The following is a 22,342-nucleotide window of genomic DNA, read 5'->3' as shown; positions in this document are numbered from 1 at the left end:
TATGGCCTATAAGTTCATTCTTAAGTCTATGTACTGTATGACTGAAATATGCAGGCCTATATGTAGGGCTAATGATGAAGCCTAATCTTCCAAATGCACTTTGATTTACATTCTTGAATCACATATGCCCATGTATTCCTTGTTCTGTTGACTAACACAGAAAGATTAGATATTTTTGTCTTGTCATGTCATTATAAGCTGCATTATAGAAGGTATTGGTCTCTTGTGTTTCATATGACTAAGCCTAAAATTAAAAATATTTATTCCTATCTCATAATATGTAACACTTTCATCCTTTGTCTGCCTTCTGCAATGCATTTTGAGAGTAACTTGCCTGACACTGGTTATAGTACTTGAAAGCATAATACATAAAATTAATGTGGTTTTATCACAAACCATACTAAACCAAAGTAGTAAACTACAGAATAGGAGTCTGTTGTTTCCTGCCTGTGGTCCTCTTCCACTAACGATAAAGCATCTGACTGAAAAGAGTCTTAAGAAATTACAGGGATTTTAATGTGTCATTATCCTGTAACACTTTTTTCATGTGTTTTTTTGCAAGGTTCATCTTTTTTAGTGTTTGTTTTAGTAATTCTCTTTTGGACAAAGGTAGTGTTTCACTATCTCAATAAGACTAAAATCTTTCAAGTTTTCTTTCAGAGGAGTTTTAAAATGTCTCAAGATACATCCACCGTGTTTTAGTCGGCTATGTAACATTTCTGTCATGTCTTTCTTTTGGTGAGGAATGTATTAAAATTTGCCCTAACCGGCCATCAGTGTCCATTTGATGGCCTCATTCTGATGTATGATATTCTGATATTTTCTTGTTCGTATACGGCAGCCTTGGTGTCAAGGATGAGCACTTGGAACAGCACAACATCACACTGTACAGTGTGTTCCTGTGTTCTTCACTCCCATGCCATTAAGGGAGTAGAGATGATTAAGGCCCCTAGATAATAACAGGAAAGGCTGTAAAGAAGTAGCAGCACCGGTAGATGAATAATGTCTATTTGGAGATTTCTATACCGAAACGTCAGAGGAGGAAATTCAGCTCAAGGACACTGAAAAAAAAATTCAAAATTGATTTGAAAATGAATGCTGCCTCAACATCTTTCCAGTCCGATAATCAGTCTGAATTGCCATTTTCATTTTCACATCATTATTCTGTCTAACATTGTGTAATTGTAATTGTCATTAATAAAATTATCAAACCTAAAATACACGTTGCAGTGTTAGGTTGTACCCCCTAACTATAACCACCTGTGATACATTCCCCAGCATGATCTGATATTGCTATGTTGTCTGTGGAACATCATAATCAATGTTGCTCCAGAACCATCATTTCAACTGACCTATCACATTTCTTAGTGACTTAAGGAAAACAACGGGTCAAATATGCACATTTCATACTTTGGTCACCACAAACATTGCAGGGAAGGTCTTATTAAAAGCTCTCGATTTTTGTTGTCGCAAACATGGATGGAAATTGTCCTGAGGTCTCCTGAATACATTTTCAGTGGTTTCGCACTTAAAATCTTGAAATGTAGCCTCGAACTGCAGTCACTGGCTCAACTAGCTCAACTGCACCACCACCTCCTGATATGAAAGTCAGGTTATAAACATATATTGTGAACTTGATCTGTTAATATGGTATTAATGACACAAAGTTGAACATATCAATGGTTTTCAGAAACATTAATTGTCAGCATTTTATCCTGGTGACTGGGCTGCTCCAGATGTGGATTTTCTCACTTCATGATAACGAATAATGGTATTGGAGCAACATTATGAGGTTCAAAGAACACCAACAGAACAATATCACATATTGTGATATTCCCCCCACACCCTCACCAAATAATTTATTCAGCCTTTTCTGAATCCCTTTAATGTATAATGTCCTTACAGACCCTGTAATCACAAGACACCTGAAAAGGGTTGAGCACAGAGGCTGCTGTGCAGCAAAATGTATGCACTGGCAATAAGGCTCTCTCAAGGGTTGGTTGTTTATCATTCAGGTACAAAAAAGGAGATAAAGAAACAGACTGAATCTTAAAAGCTGAATACTGTATTTTCAAAATACCTCAGCAGAGGGTAAAGACATCCACACTTGATGTAAAAAGATTTTAGCTAGACAGATAGTCAGTGGAAATGAAAATGTGATGCTTTTACGGTGAATTATGAAAAGACCCTGTATTAACCTGCTTTGATCGAAAGAAACAGAAGGCAGCTGGACATTCTCATTTTAGTCAGCCTCTGTGATATGTGCTTAGAAATTAATTCATGTGAAAAATATAAAAAATAAGTGAATGATGTTCATGGCACATTGCTTTACTGCCAGCTTTGAGCTTGCCAGTCCGTGTGCTGCATCCTTGAGTTATTTCAAATGTATAAGCAACTGAACTAAAGACGAATGGAGGGACAGACAGACAGACAGACAGACAGACAGTCAGACAGATGAACCATCATCCAAGGAGTATATTAGGAAATGGACATCAGAAACCCTGTCAGTATTCAAGTCACAGCCTCAGACTTCCTTCAGAGGTCTGCTGTGTATTTCTCTCCAATTAGCATCATAATTAGTAACACTGGATGCTAATCCATGGCTAATTGGTTTTGATAGATCTCTAGAAACCAAAAGAAATTGCAATGCAGCATCTGCCCTTGGACTGCAACAGGACTCTATTCGATCTAGCTGTGTTTGATCAACATTCTGAAATAAAGCTGACTGTTTAAAGAACAACAAAACTCCTAAAGGTTACAACTGATTGAACAGTTTTATCTGATTTCATTTAATTTTTCCCTTTTAGTAATACAGCCTTGCTTTTTTTTTTAAACAATGCTTATAAAAAGATATCCACCACCTTGGATGTGTGCTCCTTTTATTGCTTTTATTAATGGAAGCATGGTCAATATAATTGGCTCCTTTGAGGAGAATTTACAAAAAGAACCCCATCTATTGTTAAAGTGAATACAGATTTCGACAAAGTATTGTCAATTGATGAAAAGTATGTAATGTTGAATAAGTGATTGCAGAAATATTCAAATAACTTTAAAGTTACTGACCTAATTCAACAGTGGTCCAGCCAATTGGTTCTAGTAGTCTCACAATTAGGGAAATGGAGAACATCTGAGTGCAGTGAATGTGAGTCACAAGCGATTGTAGTTTAAAGACAACTGTGTCTGGAAGGTCCAGTCACTGATTAACCCGTATTCCTGGCTACAATTACACTATGAAGACAAATGAACACACCAAGCAACTCCATGAGATGGTTATTAAAAAAGTATAAGTCAAGGGATGGATACAAAAACATTTCCTCATTTCAGTTGTGTCACAGAACATCTCTTGGATCTCAGTTAAATCCAACATTAAGAAATGGAAGGAATATGGCATATGTGTAAATTTGCCTAGAGCAGAAGAGACTAGTTAGGGACGCCACCAAAATACCTATGACTACTCTGAAGGAGTTAAAAGCTTCAGCAGCTGAGATGGGAGAGGCTCTGCATAATTTACATTTAAGGCATTTAGCAGACGCTTTTGTCCAAAGTGACTTACAGTAATTCATACATACATTCATACACTGATGGCGGTGGCTGCCATGCAAGGTGTCGACCAGCACATCAGGAGCAGTTTGGGGTTCAGTATTTTGCTCAAGGATACTTCAACATGCAGACGAGGGGAATCGAACCAGCAACCTTCTGACAAGACACTCCTGAGTCACAGCCACATACAACAACTGTTGCTCCAGTTCTTGACCAATCAAAGCTTCATGAGAGAGTGGCAAAGAGAAAGCCACTGTTGAAGAAAGATCATTATATCTCGACTAGAGTTTACCCAAAGGCATGTGGGAGATGCCAAACTGATTGGAAGAAGGTTCTTTGGTCTGATGAGACCAAAATTGATTTTTTCGGCCATTAGACAAGACGCTATGTTTGGCAGATACCATACAACGCACATGACCACAAACACACCATCGCCACTGTGAAGCATGGTGTTGGCAGCATCATGCTGTGGGGATGCTTCTCAGCAGCAGGCCTTGGAAGGCTTGTAAAGGTAGAGGGTAAAATATATAGGAAAATCTGGAGGTCAACCTGTTTCAGTCTGCAAAAGAACTACGACTTGGGAGAAGATTTATTTTTCAGCAAGATAACGACTTGAAGCCTACAGCGAAAGCTTCACAGAAATGGTTTTAAGACAGCAAGGTGCACGTTCTGGAGTATTCTAGTTAAAGTCCAGACCTCAATCCAATAGAGAATTTGTGGCTGGACTTGGAAAGGGCTGTTCATGCAACCTGACAGAGCATGAGCAGTTTTGCAAAGAAGAATGGAGAAAAACTGCAGTTTCCAGATGTGCAAGCCTGATTGACCTATTCACACAGACTCAGTGATGTGATTGTGGCCAAAGGTGCATCTACTAAATACTGACTTGAAGGGGTGTGAATACACATATTTTACATTATATATTTTTAATTGATTGCCATTACCGTGGTTGGCATCTCATCAACTGTCACTGCTAATTTCTTTTAACAGTTAACAAAACATTTATGTAAACCTTAACCAAGCAATTTAGTTTCCTAAACTTCACCAAACTTCAGGCAAATCTTTTTGGTGGGCACTGACTACAAATCTGTTTTGTTGTCAACATGTAAGTACTTTTTGCAACATTATATTGATGAATTGCTTAGATGAAAAGCTCCAAACCTTTTGCCATACAATAACATCCTTTATATTTGATTGTTTTCTGTCAAGAAACTAGACGGTGACCAGTAGAAGCATGATGGAACGATGTATTTATGAATGAGTCCTTACGTTGTTTGCTGTCATGCACATGCAGATTTTGTGAGACACATTCCTGCAAATAGCTTTATTCACTGAGCCACAAACAGAAGGTAATTTGAAGGAGGGGTAAGGAGGAAAGATTGCAAGGGCAGAGGGGTTGTTTAGTTGATTATAGTGTTTCCCATTACTTAATGAGACTCTTACGGCCTGTCATAATCTAAATTGCTGCACCAGATTCTCATATTGATCCAAAAATGTGTTTCACTTTCATGCAGAAGATCCCTAACATTTTGCGACATTGCTTCAGCAAAGTATCCTTCAGTCAGTCGACTGGGAAATTAATCAATTTCAGACTCTAGCAAATGTGGCCTGCTAACGTGGCTCATGTTTGCACGCTAAGTTTCTCATTTATGGTCATGTTTTTCTCAAAGTGCACCAGAGAAAACTTTTACTTTTAATTTTAATGTGCAAACTTTGTGTGTGCAAATTTTACGGGGGACCATGGACACCCACCATAGTCTTACAGAATCCTGTGAAACACCGGTATATATTAGTCTAGTCTGCCTAATTCAACCATACAACAACTAACCAACATTTATATTTTAGCTGACTGAGGTTCATGCAAGTTAGAACCTATGGCCCAGACTAGGACTGGGCAATATATCAGTATTATATTGTTATTCTTGCTTGGCTGTATTGTCTTAGATTTTAGATTTAATTATTAGTTGATCTGGCATCAGTGTTGTCTCTTCCTGGTTTTAAAAGCTCCATTCTGCTTTCTTATTGGGAAAAATCCCAAATCAATTGAACTCTGTATCATGTATTCACTGCTACCTTGCACCAAGGTAGACTGACACAAAGCACACACACACACAGGCTATTATGAATCCCACTCATGTTCTCGCAAGACCCATCCTACTCCTCGTCTGATTGGTTGGTACGCTGACAGAGATTTCCATAGTCTTGGTAGTTAACCACATTTTAAATGCTTCATATAGGCCCCTGCTTATTCTAATACTTAGTCAATAAATCCCATCAATGATTACTATAAGTCTAATTTTGTTAATATTTTGTGTAAGATATAGATCTGAAATATCTGCAGCGTATTTTTTGGATTGATAAATCTATTATGCTGTTTGTGGAGCTCAACCAAGACATTGATTTGCAGCTGCACAGTTTCATCTTTGATCTATTCTCTCAACTATAAACTATACTCAATTCTATACTATATTGTAGCCTATTAACTCTGTAAAGTATTTTACTATCATAATCACAGTAACAAGAAGCAACCTGGAGTAGTGGAAGAGTGAGAAGATCATAGAGACACACTATAGTATTCCTATAAAACTCCTAAAATAGCTCTATGATCATGCAGTGATGTCTGTGCTGCTGAAACTTCACATGCACATCAAGACACCTCTGTAACTATATATTATAGGAGAGACATGACTGCTGATAGAATTTTTAGGGGTTACATTGTGTTAGAGTTTTGGGTATTGTCCAAAGAAATGCAGTAATGCTGAAGTGTCCAGAAAGGATGCATGAATGTGAAAAACGCGATGTGCAAGTTTAAAAATAATGCGAAAATCAGCCTTGTGAATAAACAAACAGTGAATAAACATAAACTTTGCTAGTTTACCACAAATTCAAACTTTGGTTCATTTATGGAGAAAACTACTTCCAGCTTTGGCACTGAAAGCTGGCACTAGACAGAAATCCTAAAGAGCCAGTGATGAGGCTCACACTGTGCTCACAGTCTCAAATTACAAGTTTAACCTTACACATTTTTTAATATAGTTCTTTATCTTATTAGAGCCCATTACACCCTTGAAGCTTCAAATTTACCTTTATGTCCAGATGGGGCAGTTTGGCCTCCGAACTGCCAAATTAATTAATGTAATTGCATTAAGCCATCAGTTACGTGCATTCACAAAGGAATGTGTATATAAGCTGTGATAGCATGAAAGCCATTTAGGTGAAAATAGTATAAGACGAAGGAAGTCATATCATCTTTCAGAGATACTACCCAGACAGATAGGAAAGCAATTTTAAATATTTGAAGGAGTTCCAAATTATTTATATGCTTACATTTAATCTGTTGAATGAACACATTTAACGGAGATGGAATATTAGCTTTTTTGGTATCATTACAAGAAACATTCCAGCTTTTCAATGTGTAACTTTTACCAAGGGCATTGGTTTTCTGGGCTTTGAGCTATCATTTAAATATGAACTGTCAATTTCTTTCTAATCATTTTCTTTACGATCATTTCATTCTAAATCACTGTGTTCTCACAAAAGGAGGAGGAAAAGGAGAATGTTTTTAAAAGAGGCTGCCTCAGCCAGGCTGCATCATTGATGAAACATTTATCGCCTGCTTATGCTTTGCTTGCTTCTAGATGAGGCCTGTGCCGCTGGCAGTTTGAGTGATTTAGATTTAAGGTAAAGCAAAGAAATGCTGCAGGCATCTTGTGCAGAACATTCAGTCAACTCGAACCAAAAATACAAACGGAGCCAAGCCACACTCTTTGATGGGAGAATTTTAAGCTTTTGTTCACTGCTGTAATTTTCAGTTTTCCTGTTCTGCTTGAAGTATGCTAATAAAAAGAAGAAAAAAAAAATTGCTGTTAAACAAGTGATAATGATTTCAATGATCCCCTCAACTTTCCTTGACTGCCACTTTCAGTTGACACTTTTCGGTCCTGACGTGTCTTGGCTAATATCACCATAGTTCATAATAAATTGTAAAATCTGTTTATCCCTTGAGTTGCAGACCATTGCTGTTGACCATCTGCTACACCTGTATTTGAAAGAACCATGGTTCCAACAGCAGCAAGCTACAGGCAGGCTCTGATATACTAACAGGTTAATTGCCAGTCACTCCCAAATGATGTATGACCATTCCCAAAACCTTTAGCGTACACTTGAGCATTTGTTAGGTTTAGGAAAACATTGTGGTTGGGTTAAAATAACTATGTTACATATGAAGCGACATGCCTATGTTATGCAACTGCAGTTGGCTGACTTTCACAATGGATATGAACAGCGGTAAAAGCCCTGTATTTGTCTGACCCAAACATCCCTCTCCCTTTCCAGTCCTATGTGGACTTTATCTGACATATTCTTTTAGTGCTGTAATAATTACTATGTCCACTAGAGGTGGTCATCTTATATGGTCATTTTTCTAATGAGGATGGATAATTCACACACAGCAGAAAAAGTTAGTAACCAGTCAGTTTAAAAGTTATGAAGTTATGAAGTTGAACTTGAGGTCTCAGGAGTTTCAAGAATACAGTCTAAAGAGTACCCACACTGCAACATTTGTCCGGCCCAGTGAAGGGCCATAGAGCATACATGGCCCACAAACAGTTATGAATCAAGATCCACAGGTGGTAGCCAGAACAAAGGTGCCCATGCCCAATAATGTTCAGCTATAGTAAAACAGTTGGCTGAACCCAGGTCTATGTCATGGACACCCTTGTTCAAGCAACCTGATCTAGACTACCTGTGACCTCAGTCAGGTGGCTGTGAGGTACTTCACTAGACCAGACCAACTTTGGTTGAATACTGGATTTCATAGGGTTCTAATATGCCACATGTTACCTTGTGTTTCAGTTCTTCTTCCTTTAGTAACAAGAAATGGTTAATTTAGATTTAAAAGCATTTCTTAACTTACTAAGACCTCCCATGGATATTAAGGTAGGATAAGGAAACTGGAGAGATTGGGAATGCACATGATTGTTGAAATTTACTTTCTCTTCCCTGTTCTCAAGCAGGCACCGAGAAAGTATTTGACACTGTTGCCAAGTTGTTATCTGCTGGCATTCAACAGTATGGCTGGATTATATCAGTGTCTAGTTTACATAATTCACTGACACATAACTGTGAAAATCCATCCTCAAATGTTACAAATGCAAATAAATACACAGGTGTAATTATCATTAAACAGGCATCAAAAATTGAACACCAGTGATTCTTAACCTTACTGTAGACCATCTGCTACACCTGCACTTGAAGGCACACTCCCAACACTACCAACCTTTTATGTTTGTTTGTCTTATTGTCTGAGCATATGTCAGTTGCAGAAACTACAAACTTTGTACAACAACAACACATACATGGAGTACACACTGCCACCTGTATACTTTTGTGATACAGAGATATGTCATCAATTGCAAACTGGCAATTAGCATTGAGCTTAAAAAATTAATGAGCTTAAGATAAATCATCAAAATCATCTTTAATCTGAGCTTGGCGTTGTTGCCTGGACTGCTTTGACAGTTCTCTACTATGAAGACAGGCTGTTGTCCAAGCAGAGTCAGCTCTCTTGTATTGTGGCTTATTTATCAGAATCAGAATCAGAAAAACTTTATTGTCCCCTGCAAAAAGCAGTGGAAATTCGTCTTTGACGTGTTCACAGATGTGCAGTTAACATAAAAACAGCAACACAATAAATAAAATAAAATAAATACAGTGCATACGTACAATACAGAATGAGGACATTAAAAAGGATTTCATAGTGCATTGTTGATGATGTTGATGGCGGATGGGATGAATGATTTTTTCACTAAGTTTGTCCTAGCTAGTGGGACCCTGTAGCGACGGCCTGAAGGAAGGAGTTGGAATGAGTTGTGGAGTGGATGTGAAGGGTCATGTATGATGGAGGCGGCTTTGCGTCTGACTGCCTGTGTGGTGCCTGTTATTTTACTTGCGTGTTTGATGATGCGTGACAGTTTGGATTTGTCTCTGACGGAAAGAAAGGTGTACCAGGATGAGATGTTGTAAGTGAGGACTGACTCGATGAGTGATCTGTAAACAACTGTTAAAATGTCTTTGCTCACATTAAAACTCCTCAGTTTCCTTAGCAAGAAGAGACGTTGTTGTTGTTATTTTGTTCTCTTAGTTTGTTGGTACTTTAATAGTTTCGTTTTTTTAACATTTGATCATGTATTTTATCTTATCTGTTTCAGGAGTTGCTGAGCCTATGACCCAAAAATCAGATGATTCTGCTTTCAACATGACGAATAAGGATATCTGGTCATAGTGGATATGACAAATGGCGCTGATGCACAAGTTTGCCGTGGACTTCACTACAAGCGTTTGGGCTAATTGTACATACTTATATGTAAACTAATCATCTAAATGGATCTCAGATGTGGGAAAAATTGTGGGAGGACAAACGTCGCCACATATTAAGGAACATCTCACATCTACACAAACAGAGCGAACAAGATTATGGAGCTCTTTTTAATTTTTCTGAGGGAACTACATGAAATGCTTCCCTGGGCTGCAGCATGTGGACTCTACTGGCAAACCTGCTCTGTGAAAAGGACTGTAAACCTGTGTGTTTGAGTGTGTCGTTGTTTGTATATGCCCATCGTGGTATGACACATTGGAGGTGAGAGGGGAAGACATTTTCGGACTATCCTTTCTTTACAATGAGAGTTCTAGCTGGCGTGGCTGCAGTTTCCTGTCTGTGTCCCCTGGTGGTCTTCCTATGTGTTGTCTCCCAGAGTTGTTTTGGGACCCAGGTCGGTCTGAGCCCTAACACTAACCCCAATCCTAACCTGCACCCTAATCCCTGGGTCAAGTCACTGCCTAAACCAACACCACTCCCAAATTCTAGTCCTAAAAGACAAATGTCTCCACTGAAGCCCAACCAGAAACTCCGGAACAAATCACAGTTAAAGCCAAGGCTTGACAGCATGCTCTATCTAACCGACAACAATCGCTTTAATTCAAACCTTCCATCGACACTCTCCGAAGCCACATCAAGCTCAAATACTAGAGTCGAGCTACAGCATTTGTCCAAACAGAGCTCTAATTCAAGGCAAGGGTTGGCATACCAATCAAATACTAATGAAGAAGCGACAAATACCTCAAACAATTCAAACCAGACTTCAAAAGCCAACCCCAAAATCAATCCAAAACCAGGGATTGGCCCACTGTCGCAGCCCATGCCCAAGCCACTCTCCAATTCTAAGGTAGTGAACGGGCCTAAGACCAATTCTGAGTTGGTCCCCTACTCCAGTGCCAGCCCAGTGTTACTATCAAATCCTCAAGCCTATTCCAAACTCAGACCTTCTTCACAAACAATTATGAATACTAAATCCTACTCCAAGATCTCCAGCTCAAACTCAAGAGCACAGAGGAACCAGACCAAGTTGTCTGCCATAGACAACGATTCTCACCATCGACCCAAAAGAGGCTGGATCTGGAACCAGTTCTTTGTTCTGGAGGAACACATCGGACCCGAACCTCAGTACGTTGGAAAGGTAAGCTATGTTTATGGCTTTTTATGGCTTTTTTTTCACTAACCGCTTTTTGTCTCTTATGAATATGTGTTGAGCAATGTGCATGTACTTCTTGGAGCTTGTTTAATGTCTCTTATGAGATTTAATTCATTAATTGATTCATCAGTTAAATATATATATACAATTAGTTAAGTAATTAATTACTTGATTAATTACATTTTACATTTTTGAATTATTCTGAATACATAAATGTTCTCTGGGCAGGTGCAATGCTTCCTCCTGTAGCACATTTTTGATGTGACTACTAGGTGTCACGAAATACAGAAATTCACTATTCAAGTCAAGCAATAAGCAGATTTTTCTCTATCATTTTTCTGGACACAAAGCTAAATGCAGAGGCAGGTTTGTTAAGGTAAAAAGGCAGTGTAATCAGTTTAACAACAGGTTGGCAATCATAAAATGCAAATAATAAAATGAGAGGAGAAGGGAGGCCAACAGAAATATAAGAAAGACAGGAATTATGAGCGGGTAGGAAGAGAGAAAAAGGGCTGGGAGCTGTTTTAGTTAAACCATTTTCTTGAAAAGAGAATGGAGGCATGGTTGTCAGACGTAATCTATTACCATTCCAACCACAATGCCATCGTTGAAAATGGATGTTGGATATCTTTAGCATGATTATTAGCAGCGGTAACAATAACACTGTCAGGTTAATAATGTCTTCAGCCAGTCATTTGGAGTTTGTGTTCACCTGATGAATATAAATCCAATATTCATTCTCTTTTAGCTGTGTTTTGATCTCCATCAACTCCGGAGGGAAATATCTGTCTCCTTAGCAGCTAAATGTTCCATTATTTTCACCAGCTATAGCCACTATGTCTATCTACCATTTGGTGCTTAGCATGTAGTGTACAGTGTTTCTTTTGTGAGATCAGCTGCCTGCTGCAGCCACATATGGCTCTAAGACCACAGTGAGAGTGAACGCAAACAGTGAGATTACAGACTGGACAGCTAAACAAAGAGCTGAAACTTACTAAAAAGAGATGTCTCCTCAGGTTTTTTTCTGCTGTCAAATTGTTACCTTCTTTCCATTTGATATGATTTTATGATGAAAACATTGATTATAGCTACTTTGATGAAGTGGGAGATCCATGCAAGACTGTTGTTGCATCTGACGGTTTTCTGTTATTTTTTTTATTAACAAAAATCATGATAAGAAAGTGAGGACAGTTGATTCTGGAGTAGTCATGGTGGACCAACTTCTGGCATATCAGTAATTCAAGTAATTCAATTATTTGCTTACTAAATGCATTTTACTAAAAGTGCTTCCTTTACAAATGCTATTGTCAAAGTCAGCCAGGGAGTTTGTGCCAGGCTTGTGACTGAAAACAAAAAAACACAAAGTCTCTCTGTATTCTACATCTATAGATATAGCTGCATTTGTAAAACAAAGTGCTAAATTGCAAATCACTATATCATGCAGTAGCTACTGGCCTCAGTAGTTTCATTGTTTTCAATTTCATTCAGCCCTTTCTTTAAAGAGGTGATACAACCTTTTCCTTTCTAGACTGCGAATAACTGCAGAGCTGCAGAATTAGGTGGAAAATGTTGAATATTCTTCAGGAGGAAAACAGTTGAAGACAACCTCAGAGGAACAATCGAAAAAATATGCTTATCCCCATTATCCAGTCCAACCAACCTGGGGAAGTCTTTTTCTGTCTGAATCTGGGATCCAGTCCTGCGTTCTACAAAACACTATGAATTGAAAAACAATAATAACAATAATAATAATAATGATAATAATAATAACAATAATACTAATAATAATAATGCATTTTATTTGAAGGCACCTTTCAAAGCACTCAAAGACACCGCACATAACAACAACTGTACAACAAAAAACAGGCTACAATTTAGTGCAAAAATAAAACTAGATAAATAAGAGGATGCAGTTACACGGTGCCGGCTCAGCACAGAATTCAGACTCCACAGTCCTCACCATACTTTCCTTTCATTGTATTCTCCTGTACAATGACAATAAAGACTATTCTATTCTATGCTACACAGGAAGTCAACAGGGCCGGGTTAGCAGAGCATGTGAGCAGAGCTGAGGGGCGAGAATTTCCGCTCCCCGCTTACGTGGGTGTTCGCTCCTGACCAGACAGCTCCGCTCAAAGACCGCTCTTCGCTCACCTAAAATTTCATTCAGCTCCGGTGAAATTGCTCCACGCTTGCTCAAATTTAAAAGAGGCAGCAATTCCTGACGTTGCACCTATATGACCTGTCTGCCTGCTTTTCGAAATATTTTAGTAATTCCATCTGTCAACGAATGACCTCTGAAGTAGGCTAACCCTTGAAGGCACACGTGAGTCTGGACTTGTGCATGCCCTAGACTCGTGGAGAGCGGTATCGGAACAGAACTGGAGCGAAACGGAACCACTGCTCTGGCCTTTGGATTAAAACCCGCTCTGCGCTCCCACTATATTTTGCACGCTCCGCTCCCCGCTCGCTTCACTCACATGCCCTGCGGGTTAGGCAGGATTGAGCTTCCGAGGTGAGAATAGTGCAATAGAATGGAATAAAGAATAGGCAAGAGTATGTGGAGGGTTCAGACTCAGCAATCCTCACCATACAGGAGGTCAACCGGGCCGGGTTAGGCAGGGTTGAGCTTCCAGGGTGAGAATAGTGCAATAGAGTGAAATAGAGAATAGCCAAGAGTATGTGCAGGGTTCAGACTCAGCAATCCTCACCATACAGAAAGTCAACCGGGACAGGGTTGAGCTTCCGGGTTAAGACTAGTGAGAAAGAGTGGAACAGAGAATAGGCAGGGGTGTGATTATATGATTAGGCTGATACAAAGTAAGCCACTCGGAATAAGTGTGTTTTCAGGCGAGATTTGAAAGTGGAGACAGTGTCAGAAGTGCAATTGTCTGGTGGGAGAGAGTTCCAGATGCTGGGGGCAGATCGGCTGAATGCTCTTAACCCCATGGTGGTTAGGTTGGCAGATGGGGTGAAGAGCTGAATGGTAGAAGAGGATCGGAGAGTGCAGGAGGGTTTGTGGATATGGATCAGTTCAGCGAGATATGATGGTGCCAGGTTATGAAGGATCTTGAAAGTGAGGAGTAGAATCTTGAAATCAATGCGGGATTTGATAGGGAGCCAGTGGAGTTGCTGCCGGGCCGGAGTGATGTGTTCAGCAAAGGGAGTTCTGGTAATGATACGAGCAGCTACGTTCTGGACCAGTTGGAGTTTATGGAGTGACTTCTAAGGAAGACTATGGAGGAGAGAATTACAGTAGTCCAGATGAGATGTAACCAGGGTGTTTACAAGAATAGCAGTGCAGGCTGGTGTGGGTGAGGGACGGAGGCGGTTGATGTTGCGTAGATGGAAGAATGCAGACCGGGTAACATTATTGATGTGGGCTTCGAAGGTTAAGGTGCCGTCCAGGGTGACACCCAGGCTTCTTACCTGGGGTTATGGTAGGACAGTGGAATTGTCGATGGACATGAAGAAGGGGTTGTGCTTTGCCAGGGTGGATCTGCTGCCAACAAGGAGGACCTCGGTTTTGTCACTGTTCAGTTTAAGGAAGTTGAGTGAGAACCATGATTTAATCTCCAGTAGGCAGTTAGATAGAGCTGTGGGTGGTAGAGTGGAAGTAGGCTTGGTGGAGATATAAAGTTGTGTACCAGGTTTCTTGATAGTTGGAGAGATTGCAGCAGTCTTTAGTGATGATGGAACAACACCAGAAGTCAGTGAGGAATGAATGATATCAGTTATGAGAGAGTACAAGGCAGGCATGCAGCTTTTTACCAGGTAGGTGGGCAGGGGGTCTAACTGGCAGGTGGATGATTTGGATTTGAAGATGAGTCCAGTTATTTTGGAGACAGAGAGCTGATGGAGAATGTGGGCAGAGAGTGCAGAGAGGGTGTAGAGTTATTTGAAGCAGTCAATGTCTGGTGGATGTTTTCAATGTTGGCATTGAAGAAGGTCATAAAGTTATCACACTGTGCAGCTGTGAGTAGGTGAGATGGTAGAGCATCAGGTGGTTTCAGGATATTGTTGATGGTTGAGAATAGGGCTCTAGTGTTCCCATCTGCTGTCCTGATGAAGGTTGAGTAGTATGTGGTTTTGGCTAGAGAAATAGCATCCTTGTATTGCAGTATGTGATTATGATACATTGTGCACTGCTAGGCCGATTTTGACATGAAGGCGTTCCAGGCGACGGCCTTTGGTTTTGAGCTGGCATAGCGCTGGTGTAAACCAAGGAGCAGAGTGGGCAAAGGGAACAGACCTTGTTTTCAGAGGTGCAAGAGTATTTAGCAGTCACTGAAGTCACAACAGTTTAGGGGGGTTACACGAGAGCAGCAGATTAGGTCCAGAATGTGTCCTTTCGAGTGTGTTGGAAACTTCTCCAATAAGGCATGTGTGGTCCTCGGATAGAATGACATATTCTGGCAAATGTCAGTCTTCTCACAAGCCCTACATATTCCAGTAATAGACACAATAGTCCACATGAAGTTATCAACATACAGTTTTTTAGATTGTTCCCAATTTGTATGTTCATCAATATCACAGCCAGCGCAGGAATTTCACGAGGGCGGCCCTCGCAATTTGGCCTCGTCTGCCCTAAGGCCACAGTGGCCTTGATGCCGCGCCTGCACTGCCCTAGTTGATTTTGCAGTTTTCTCCTCTACTCTTCCTTTTCCCTGTCAACACGGCTTTGAACACCGGCATCTTTTGCGGAAAAGAAATGCATCTTTTTATGACATATTGGCAACATCAAATGAGACGATGCGTACATCACCAGTGGTAGGTTCGATTCGAGCCTGGCATGAACCGCTCGGGAGGGCTACATTGACAGTTTGACAGCAATCTATCACTGGCTAACCAGGAGACTTCATCAAACGCACCCCCGACGTCCGCGTGGCCGAGACGAGGAGGGAGAAGTCGCCGGGTCTGAGTTAAGATAGTAGCCCTTTTTACACAGCGTCTCTGCATTAACTCCAGAGCAGTGGTTCGCTAATTCTCCGCCGATGATGATTCACACAGAGCGAAGCATCTCCGCTGTACCGCTGTGTAATTCACACAGAAAGCCGGCCCTGCGGCTCCTAAAGAGGTGTGATGGTACACGTCGTGATGACGATGTCGGTGTTTCCCAGGTGTTCCCTGAAGTCTCGGTCGGGAGGACTGACGGTCGCGGTGATTTATTTTCACCACAAACATTCAGTGAGTAAAAGTTTTTTTTTGCCGGTGACAGACGCTGTTTTTCAGGCAGAAATGTGACAAAGAGTCGGGAGGACAGACAGGAGGACAGACAGGAGGACGGACGCTGCTCCACATACAGCTGTGGTGATTTTTTCCTCATATAAGTTACCAAAGACAGTTACAGTAACTACGTTACCTTTGTTTGGTCCTGCAACGTTGCTCTGTGTGACATTTCTCTGTATTTAGTTGAGTGAAGGACCTGTGTAGTTATCAGACTTTCAGACCGACACGCCCTCGCTCCGCGCCTTCCGGCTTATCCGTTCACACTGGGACGGTTCACAAGCTGAAACTCTCCCTCTCCATCACCATCTTCAAACGATAGTGACTGATTTATCACATAACCTGGCATAAATGATTGTCACTTTGTAGTATATGTTAAAAATGAATATGAAATAAAAATAAATGCATTTATGAATTTATAAATAGTTGAAAGTTGAACATTTCTCGCCTGAGCTTGTTTTATGTATTCATTTCACAGATATTTATACATTCTTAGTCCTTTAATCATTGTTTTATTTTATGGCCTTGCTGCCCTGGCTTTTGGCCTTTGTGCTCTCAAATAATTGACAACACGAAAGGCCAAGTGGCCTTGCCCCTAAAATGGGGAAATTCCAGGCCTGATCACAGCTATATGTTCTTGAGTAGTAGAAGTCATTTAAAGGGTTGGTAATCCAGTTGGTCAGAAAAGCGAGACACTTTCTGGAGATACCGCTAAGCACATTTCACTGGAAAAACATCTTCATATTTTCAAATTATAAAAGAACGGTGCATGCTTTTCACTTTGACTAAGAAATACTCTGCAGTGGGATCATTTCACAATACAAACTTAAAACTTCTCATAAAGTAATGTTTTAATCAAAAGTAAGATGTAGCATCAGTGTTTAAAGGATGTAGAATCAATGTGATGCAGCCATCATGCTGTCCACCATTTATCATCAGTGCATTGATTTGAATTCATTCAGTTCAGTCAGTTAAATCTAAATATTATTTTCATATAAGTGTTAATAAAGATCTCTCAACCTTATTTAAAATATAGCCAACATAACATGAAAATGTATGTACAGCTAAACAATGCCACAATGCCTATTTGTATTAAATAGTAAACCAAACCATAAAATGGGCCGTTTTAATAACAGGCCAGAATTGTGCAGAATATCTAAATAAATAAGTCAAACTGTTTTAAAAAAGGAGAACAGGAAAAATAAATACAATAATAAAATACAATTAAACAACAACAGATTACTACATACCACAATACCTGTCCAACAAAGTCCAAACTTAAAAGAAAAAGTTAAAGTGTATGCTATATTTTGAACATTTCTAGCAAAGCGGGTGTCAATTTTTACAACTGAGAGATGCGAGTAAGATGCTTATCTATACACTATATTACTTAACTATACTAAAGATCACGAGAAGAGGTAAACAACAACAACAACAACATGAGAGTGAATTGCGGAAACAGCAGTCAGGCAACCTTGTTTTTTCCCTTCTCCAAGCAGCATTATTCGCACTAACAGCAATATTAAGTTCACGTGTGCTAGCTTGCAGTGCCAGTGCATTTCTTTGTAGTCTGTCTGTCTTGCTAACTCTAACTAAGCTGGGCATCTCTTGAGGTCTTCTCTGTCTGTGATGTGCTGTCTGTGTTTTATGACTGTGTGCCTGACAGAAGTGAGAGTGAAATACAACTATTTATTATGTTTGATAGACTGCAACAAGTGACGGTTATTAGGAACTGCAGCTCGAAAAAGATAACATGCCGCTTCAGCACGTGCTCATACAGTACAGGGTCCGTGACTGGAATGAGATCCCCTGCGATGATGTAGTGAAACCTCAGGCCATGTGTGAAGCCAGTTGTAATGGTTTATCTATCCACCAGGAGAAGCAGAGATGATGGAAACTGAAGCATTACATCAGTGTGAAATCAGCTCTCCTTACTGTATCATGGGCATACGATATTTGATGTGTGTGAGAGAGTGTGATTCTAACACGGAGCATATTTAATGATTAATAAGCTACCATATCATGAGATCATCAACATTATGCTTCAGCTAATTTCTTTTTCAACAGTTTTGCATGAAATTGAAAGTAATATGGCAGGGGAATTAATAATTTAACAGGAAGTAAAATCTGTGTGTGCAGTTCTTGTCTGAGCAGATGACTTTATCTGCAGTGGTACCAGGACGAACTTTTATAGAGTAGGAACTTTTTCTTGTTTGTTATGTAGTTGTATTAATGTCATTTCTCATGCTGTTAGATGACTGCTAGAACACGCCATCAGGTGCGTGCAGAAATCCAAGAGCATACATATTTTTTGCCGTGGTGAAAATGTAATTTTTTGAAAAGCTGAATGTCAACAAATATGGACTGAAGTAGAATATTTTGTTTCAAACAACATTAGGACTTATTACATCAAACTTTCAATATATTTTGACTTTTCAATGCTCTGAAATTGTTGGAAATGTTCGGATCACACAAGTCAGAAGCAATACTATGCAAAACAAAACAAAGACAAAAACATTTGCACATTTTTTAAATATTTTAGCAAGTGTTGAAGACACATTAGAGCATTTTTTGAGTCATCAAGTGATGATGATGATGATGATATGATGATGATGATATCTCCTAGCTGTTGAGTCTTCCTTTAATGCCATAAATCATGAAATTTCCCAAACTGAATAAATACTGCATGTTTAAACACAAAACGACCTAGCTAGCTCAACGTTGTTATAAGTAACATACCTACTGAAAAGTTTCCATGGATAGATTTATAGGCTACTACTTATCTGCAAACTTCACGTCTAGTAACTTTAAAGTGTTATAGAAAAAATTTTATCGTTTCTAAAATCCACAATATGTTTTTACCTAACGGTGTATTCTGCTTTAATCCATATGTGTTGGGGTCTATCCTTTCAAAAATAAAATTTTCACCGGCAAAATATTTTGTTAGTTTGGGTTAGGGTTTCTGCACGCACCTGATGGCTTGTAGTAGTATCTAACTAATCTAAGAAATCACATTTATTTAACTACAATAAAAACAAGAATAAAAAACATATTCATACTATAACAGTTTGTCCTGGCTGCTCAGATGAGTGCCACACACGCAGTTTTTCCTTCCTGTTAAATCAATTCAACAGCCATATTACTTTCATACCTTTGTTGAAAAACAAATAGCTGAAGCAAAATATTGATGACTTTGTGATATGGTTGATAATCTTTAAATAAGCTTGGTCCTTGATCATTTCTTTCACTTGAAATATTTGGTTTAAATATTTCACTGACTGTGGGTGGTTACAATACACATGAACTACTACGCTCAGGTGACGCATTTTCAGCAGACATTATTGTTATTAGGCAGTGTAATTTTTCTGATATTTTTTATCAGAAATTCCTCATGCAGTGGCGGATGATAAAAGAGATGCAATCAGTTTATAAAAGTGTGTTCACGAACATCCTCTGCATATCTTGGAAGTTGACAGAGGCCAAACACATTATTAAAATAACAGTGTATTGCTTTGCTCTGATTCAATTGCCATCCCAACAGGTCTCCCAGCCTAAATGCTCATCTGGCAGCTGCAGGGCTGTTGAATCAACTGGAGAATTTTGTCCCACATTTTGTCGGTGTGCATCCATAGACAGACAGATCTCGGGAGGGGGAGCCGCCGTGCACGCTTTCTTACCTCCGATCAAACTGTCTGAACTTGGCAGTGCTGATAAAATTGAATCCATGAATCTGCTACTGCACTGACTGTTCATCCCCTAACATGCTATGCAGAACATATTTAGTGTAGTAATTAGCTAAAATAGAGAAATGGAAGTCCGCTTGTGAACCGGAAGTCCACACCATTTTATTTATGTACAATGAATACGCAAGCTGAAAAACTCAGTAAGACAAAATGGTAATGAGACCGTTCATCGTCTATATCTCTCCTAAAATGTTTTCAGAAACATAGCATAGTGGTCTGTTGAGCTATAATGCCATCCTGATACCACCTTGGGAAAAACACACTCTGTTTTTTCTCATTATGTAGCATATCAATTTCATACATCTGTGTCTTTCTACTGAATAGACAGCTCACTTTTATGCAAGGGGACCTTAAGTCTACTCATTAATAGTGCACTATGTAGTTTGGGAGAAGAACATTTTGAGTTGCAAGTTATGGGCTTCATCTGTTGGAGGAGGAATTTCTCTATAGTGTACCTCTTTTTTAGTATTGATGCTGAGGACCTAAGCAAAACCTGCAAATGTATGGTCAACTGCACACCAAGATTGTATGCTGCCAGACAATATGCAGTGGCTTGCAATAGCATTCTAACCCCTTGAACCTTTCCATATTTTGTCACGTCAAGCCACACATGTTAATGTATTTTATTGGGATTGTGTGATAGGCCAACACAACGTTGCGCATAATTGTGAAGTGGAAGGAAAATGATACATGTTTTTAATTTGTTTTTACAAATAAAAAACTGAAAAGTGTGGTGTGCAAAAGTATTCACCCCCCTTCACTCTGATACCCTTAAATAAAATCCAGTGCAACCAGTTGCCTTCAGAAGTCACCTAATTAGTAAATGGAGTCCACCTGTGTGTAATCTAATCTTAGTGTAAATACAGCTGTTCTGTGAAGGCCTCAGAGGTTTGCTAGAGAACATTAGTGAACAAACAGCATCATGAAGCCCAAGGAACAACCCAGACAGGTCAGGGATAAAGTTGTGGAGAAGTTTAAAGCATGGTTAGGTTATGAAAAAATATCCCAAGCTTTGAACATCTCATGGAGCACTGTTCAATCCATCATCTGAAAATGGATAGACGAGTTTATTTATAGATGAGTGGCAAGAAGAAAGACATTGTTGAAACAAAGCCACAATAAGTCCCATTTGCTGTTTGCCACAAGCCATGTGGGTGACACAGCAAACATGTGGAGGAAGGTGCTCTGGTCAGCAGGACAACGAGCCTACAGCCAACATACAGCCAGAGCTATAATGGAATGGTTTAGATCAAATCATGTTAATGTGTTAGAATGGACCAGTCAGAGTCCAGACCTAAATCCACTTGAGAATCTCTGGTAAGACTTAAATTGCTGTTCACAGACACTCTCCACCGAATCTGACTGAGCTTGAGCTAATTTGCAAGGAAGAATGGGCAAGGATTTAATCTATAGATATGCAAAGCTGGTAGAGACTTACCCTAAAAGACCTGCAGCTGTCATAGCAGCAAAAGGTGATTCGACAAAGTATAGACTCAGGGGTGCTAAATGCTTTTGTACGCCACACTTGTTTTTTTATTTGTAAAAAAAAAATTGAAAACCATCTCACCATTTCCGAGAGTCTGTATTAATGTATCACAGCGCAGAAATGGTCCAGTTGGCTGATGTGTAATTAATAGATTCCTTTCTCAATGTTCAACATAAATGTATCTGTGGCTGGACACCTGACAAAGGGTTCCTGCCCCTAATATACTGTTTCTGTCATCATAGACATGCTCCAACACTGGGCACTGAATACACTGAACTCAAGAGAAATGTCATTCAAAACCTGTTTCTAAATTTGAGCAAGGAAGAGAACAAACTGTTATTTAAATGTCCTAGTAGTACACATTGTCAGGCATTACTATTTCTTGCTCCACTGGATTAAACTGGTTTCCTATTTACGGTATCTGTCGTCATGACATGTAACTCATAGTTGTGGAGCTCCATTGACCTTTTTTCCATTCACCACATGTGGCTTTTACTCAGAGTTGACTGAATGAACTCAGGTTAGCTGTCCCTGAAACTGGATCTGCTTGTTGGACATTAATTATGAAGAGATGTGTTACGTGGAAGTTAAAATCAGCTAGACTTAGTGTTTCAATCTTGAAGATGTTTCTCCTTTTAGACGAGAAGCTTCATCAGTTAGTCAAAGCCGTTGTCCCCACCTTGATGTTACATGTCAAGTCATTGAGGTCACATGTCATGAATCATTCAGGGTTTCTGCCTAACAACACACTCCCTTGGATCAAAATATGAAAAATAAATACAGAATAGAAGAGCTATTTTCAACCAGCATTTTTTTTAACA

The 22,342-nt window shown here is 39.5% G+C and overlaps 1 protein-coding gene across 3 annotated transcripts in view; it reads left to right on the top strand.

The window, feature by feature from the left end:
* Positions 1 to 22,342, top strand: part of LOC115572498 (cadherin-18-like) — a 221,630-nt gene that overhangs the window by 19,397 nt on the left and 179,891 nt on the right. For all 3 annotated transcript variants that reach the window (XM_030402641.1, XM_030402642.1, XM_030402643.1), the window contains exon 2: positions 9,747 to 11,051. In XM_030402641.1, coding sequence (XP_030258501.1) covers positions 10,215 to 11,051 — 837 coding nt within the window. In that variant the 5' untranslated portion in view covers positions 9,747 to 10,214. The remainder of the gene's footprint in view (positions 1 to 9,746; positions 11,052 to 22,342) is intronic.

Source organism: Sparus aurata, chromosome 21 (genome assembly GCF_900880675.1).
Source record: "Sparus aurata chromosome 21, fSpaAur1.1, whole genome shotgun sequence".
In the NCBI taxonomy this organism is placed as follows: Eukaryota; Metazoa; Chordata; class Actinopteri; order Spariformes; family Sparidae; genus Sparus; species Sparus aurata.
This window is presented reverse-complemented; position numbering and strand designations above follow the sequence as displayed.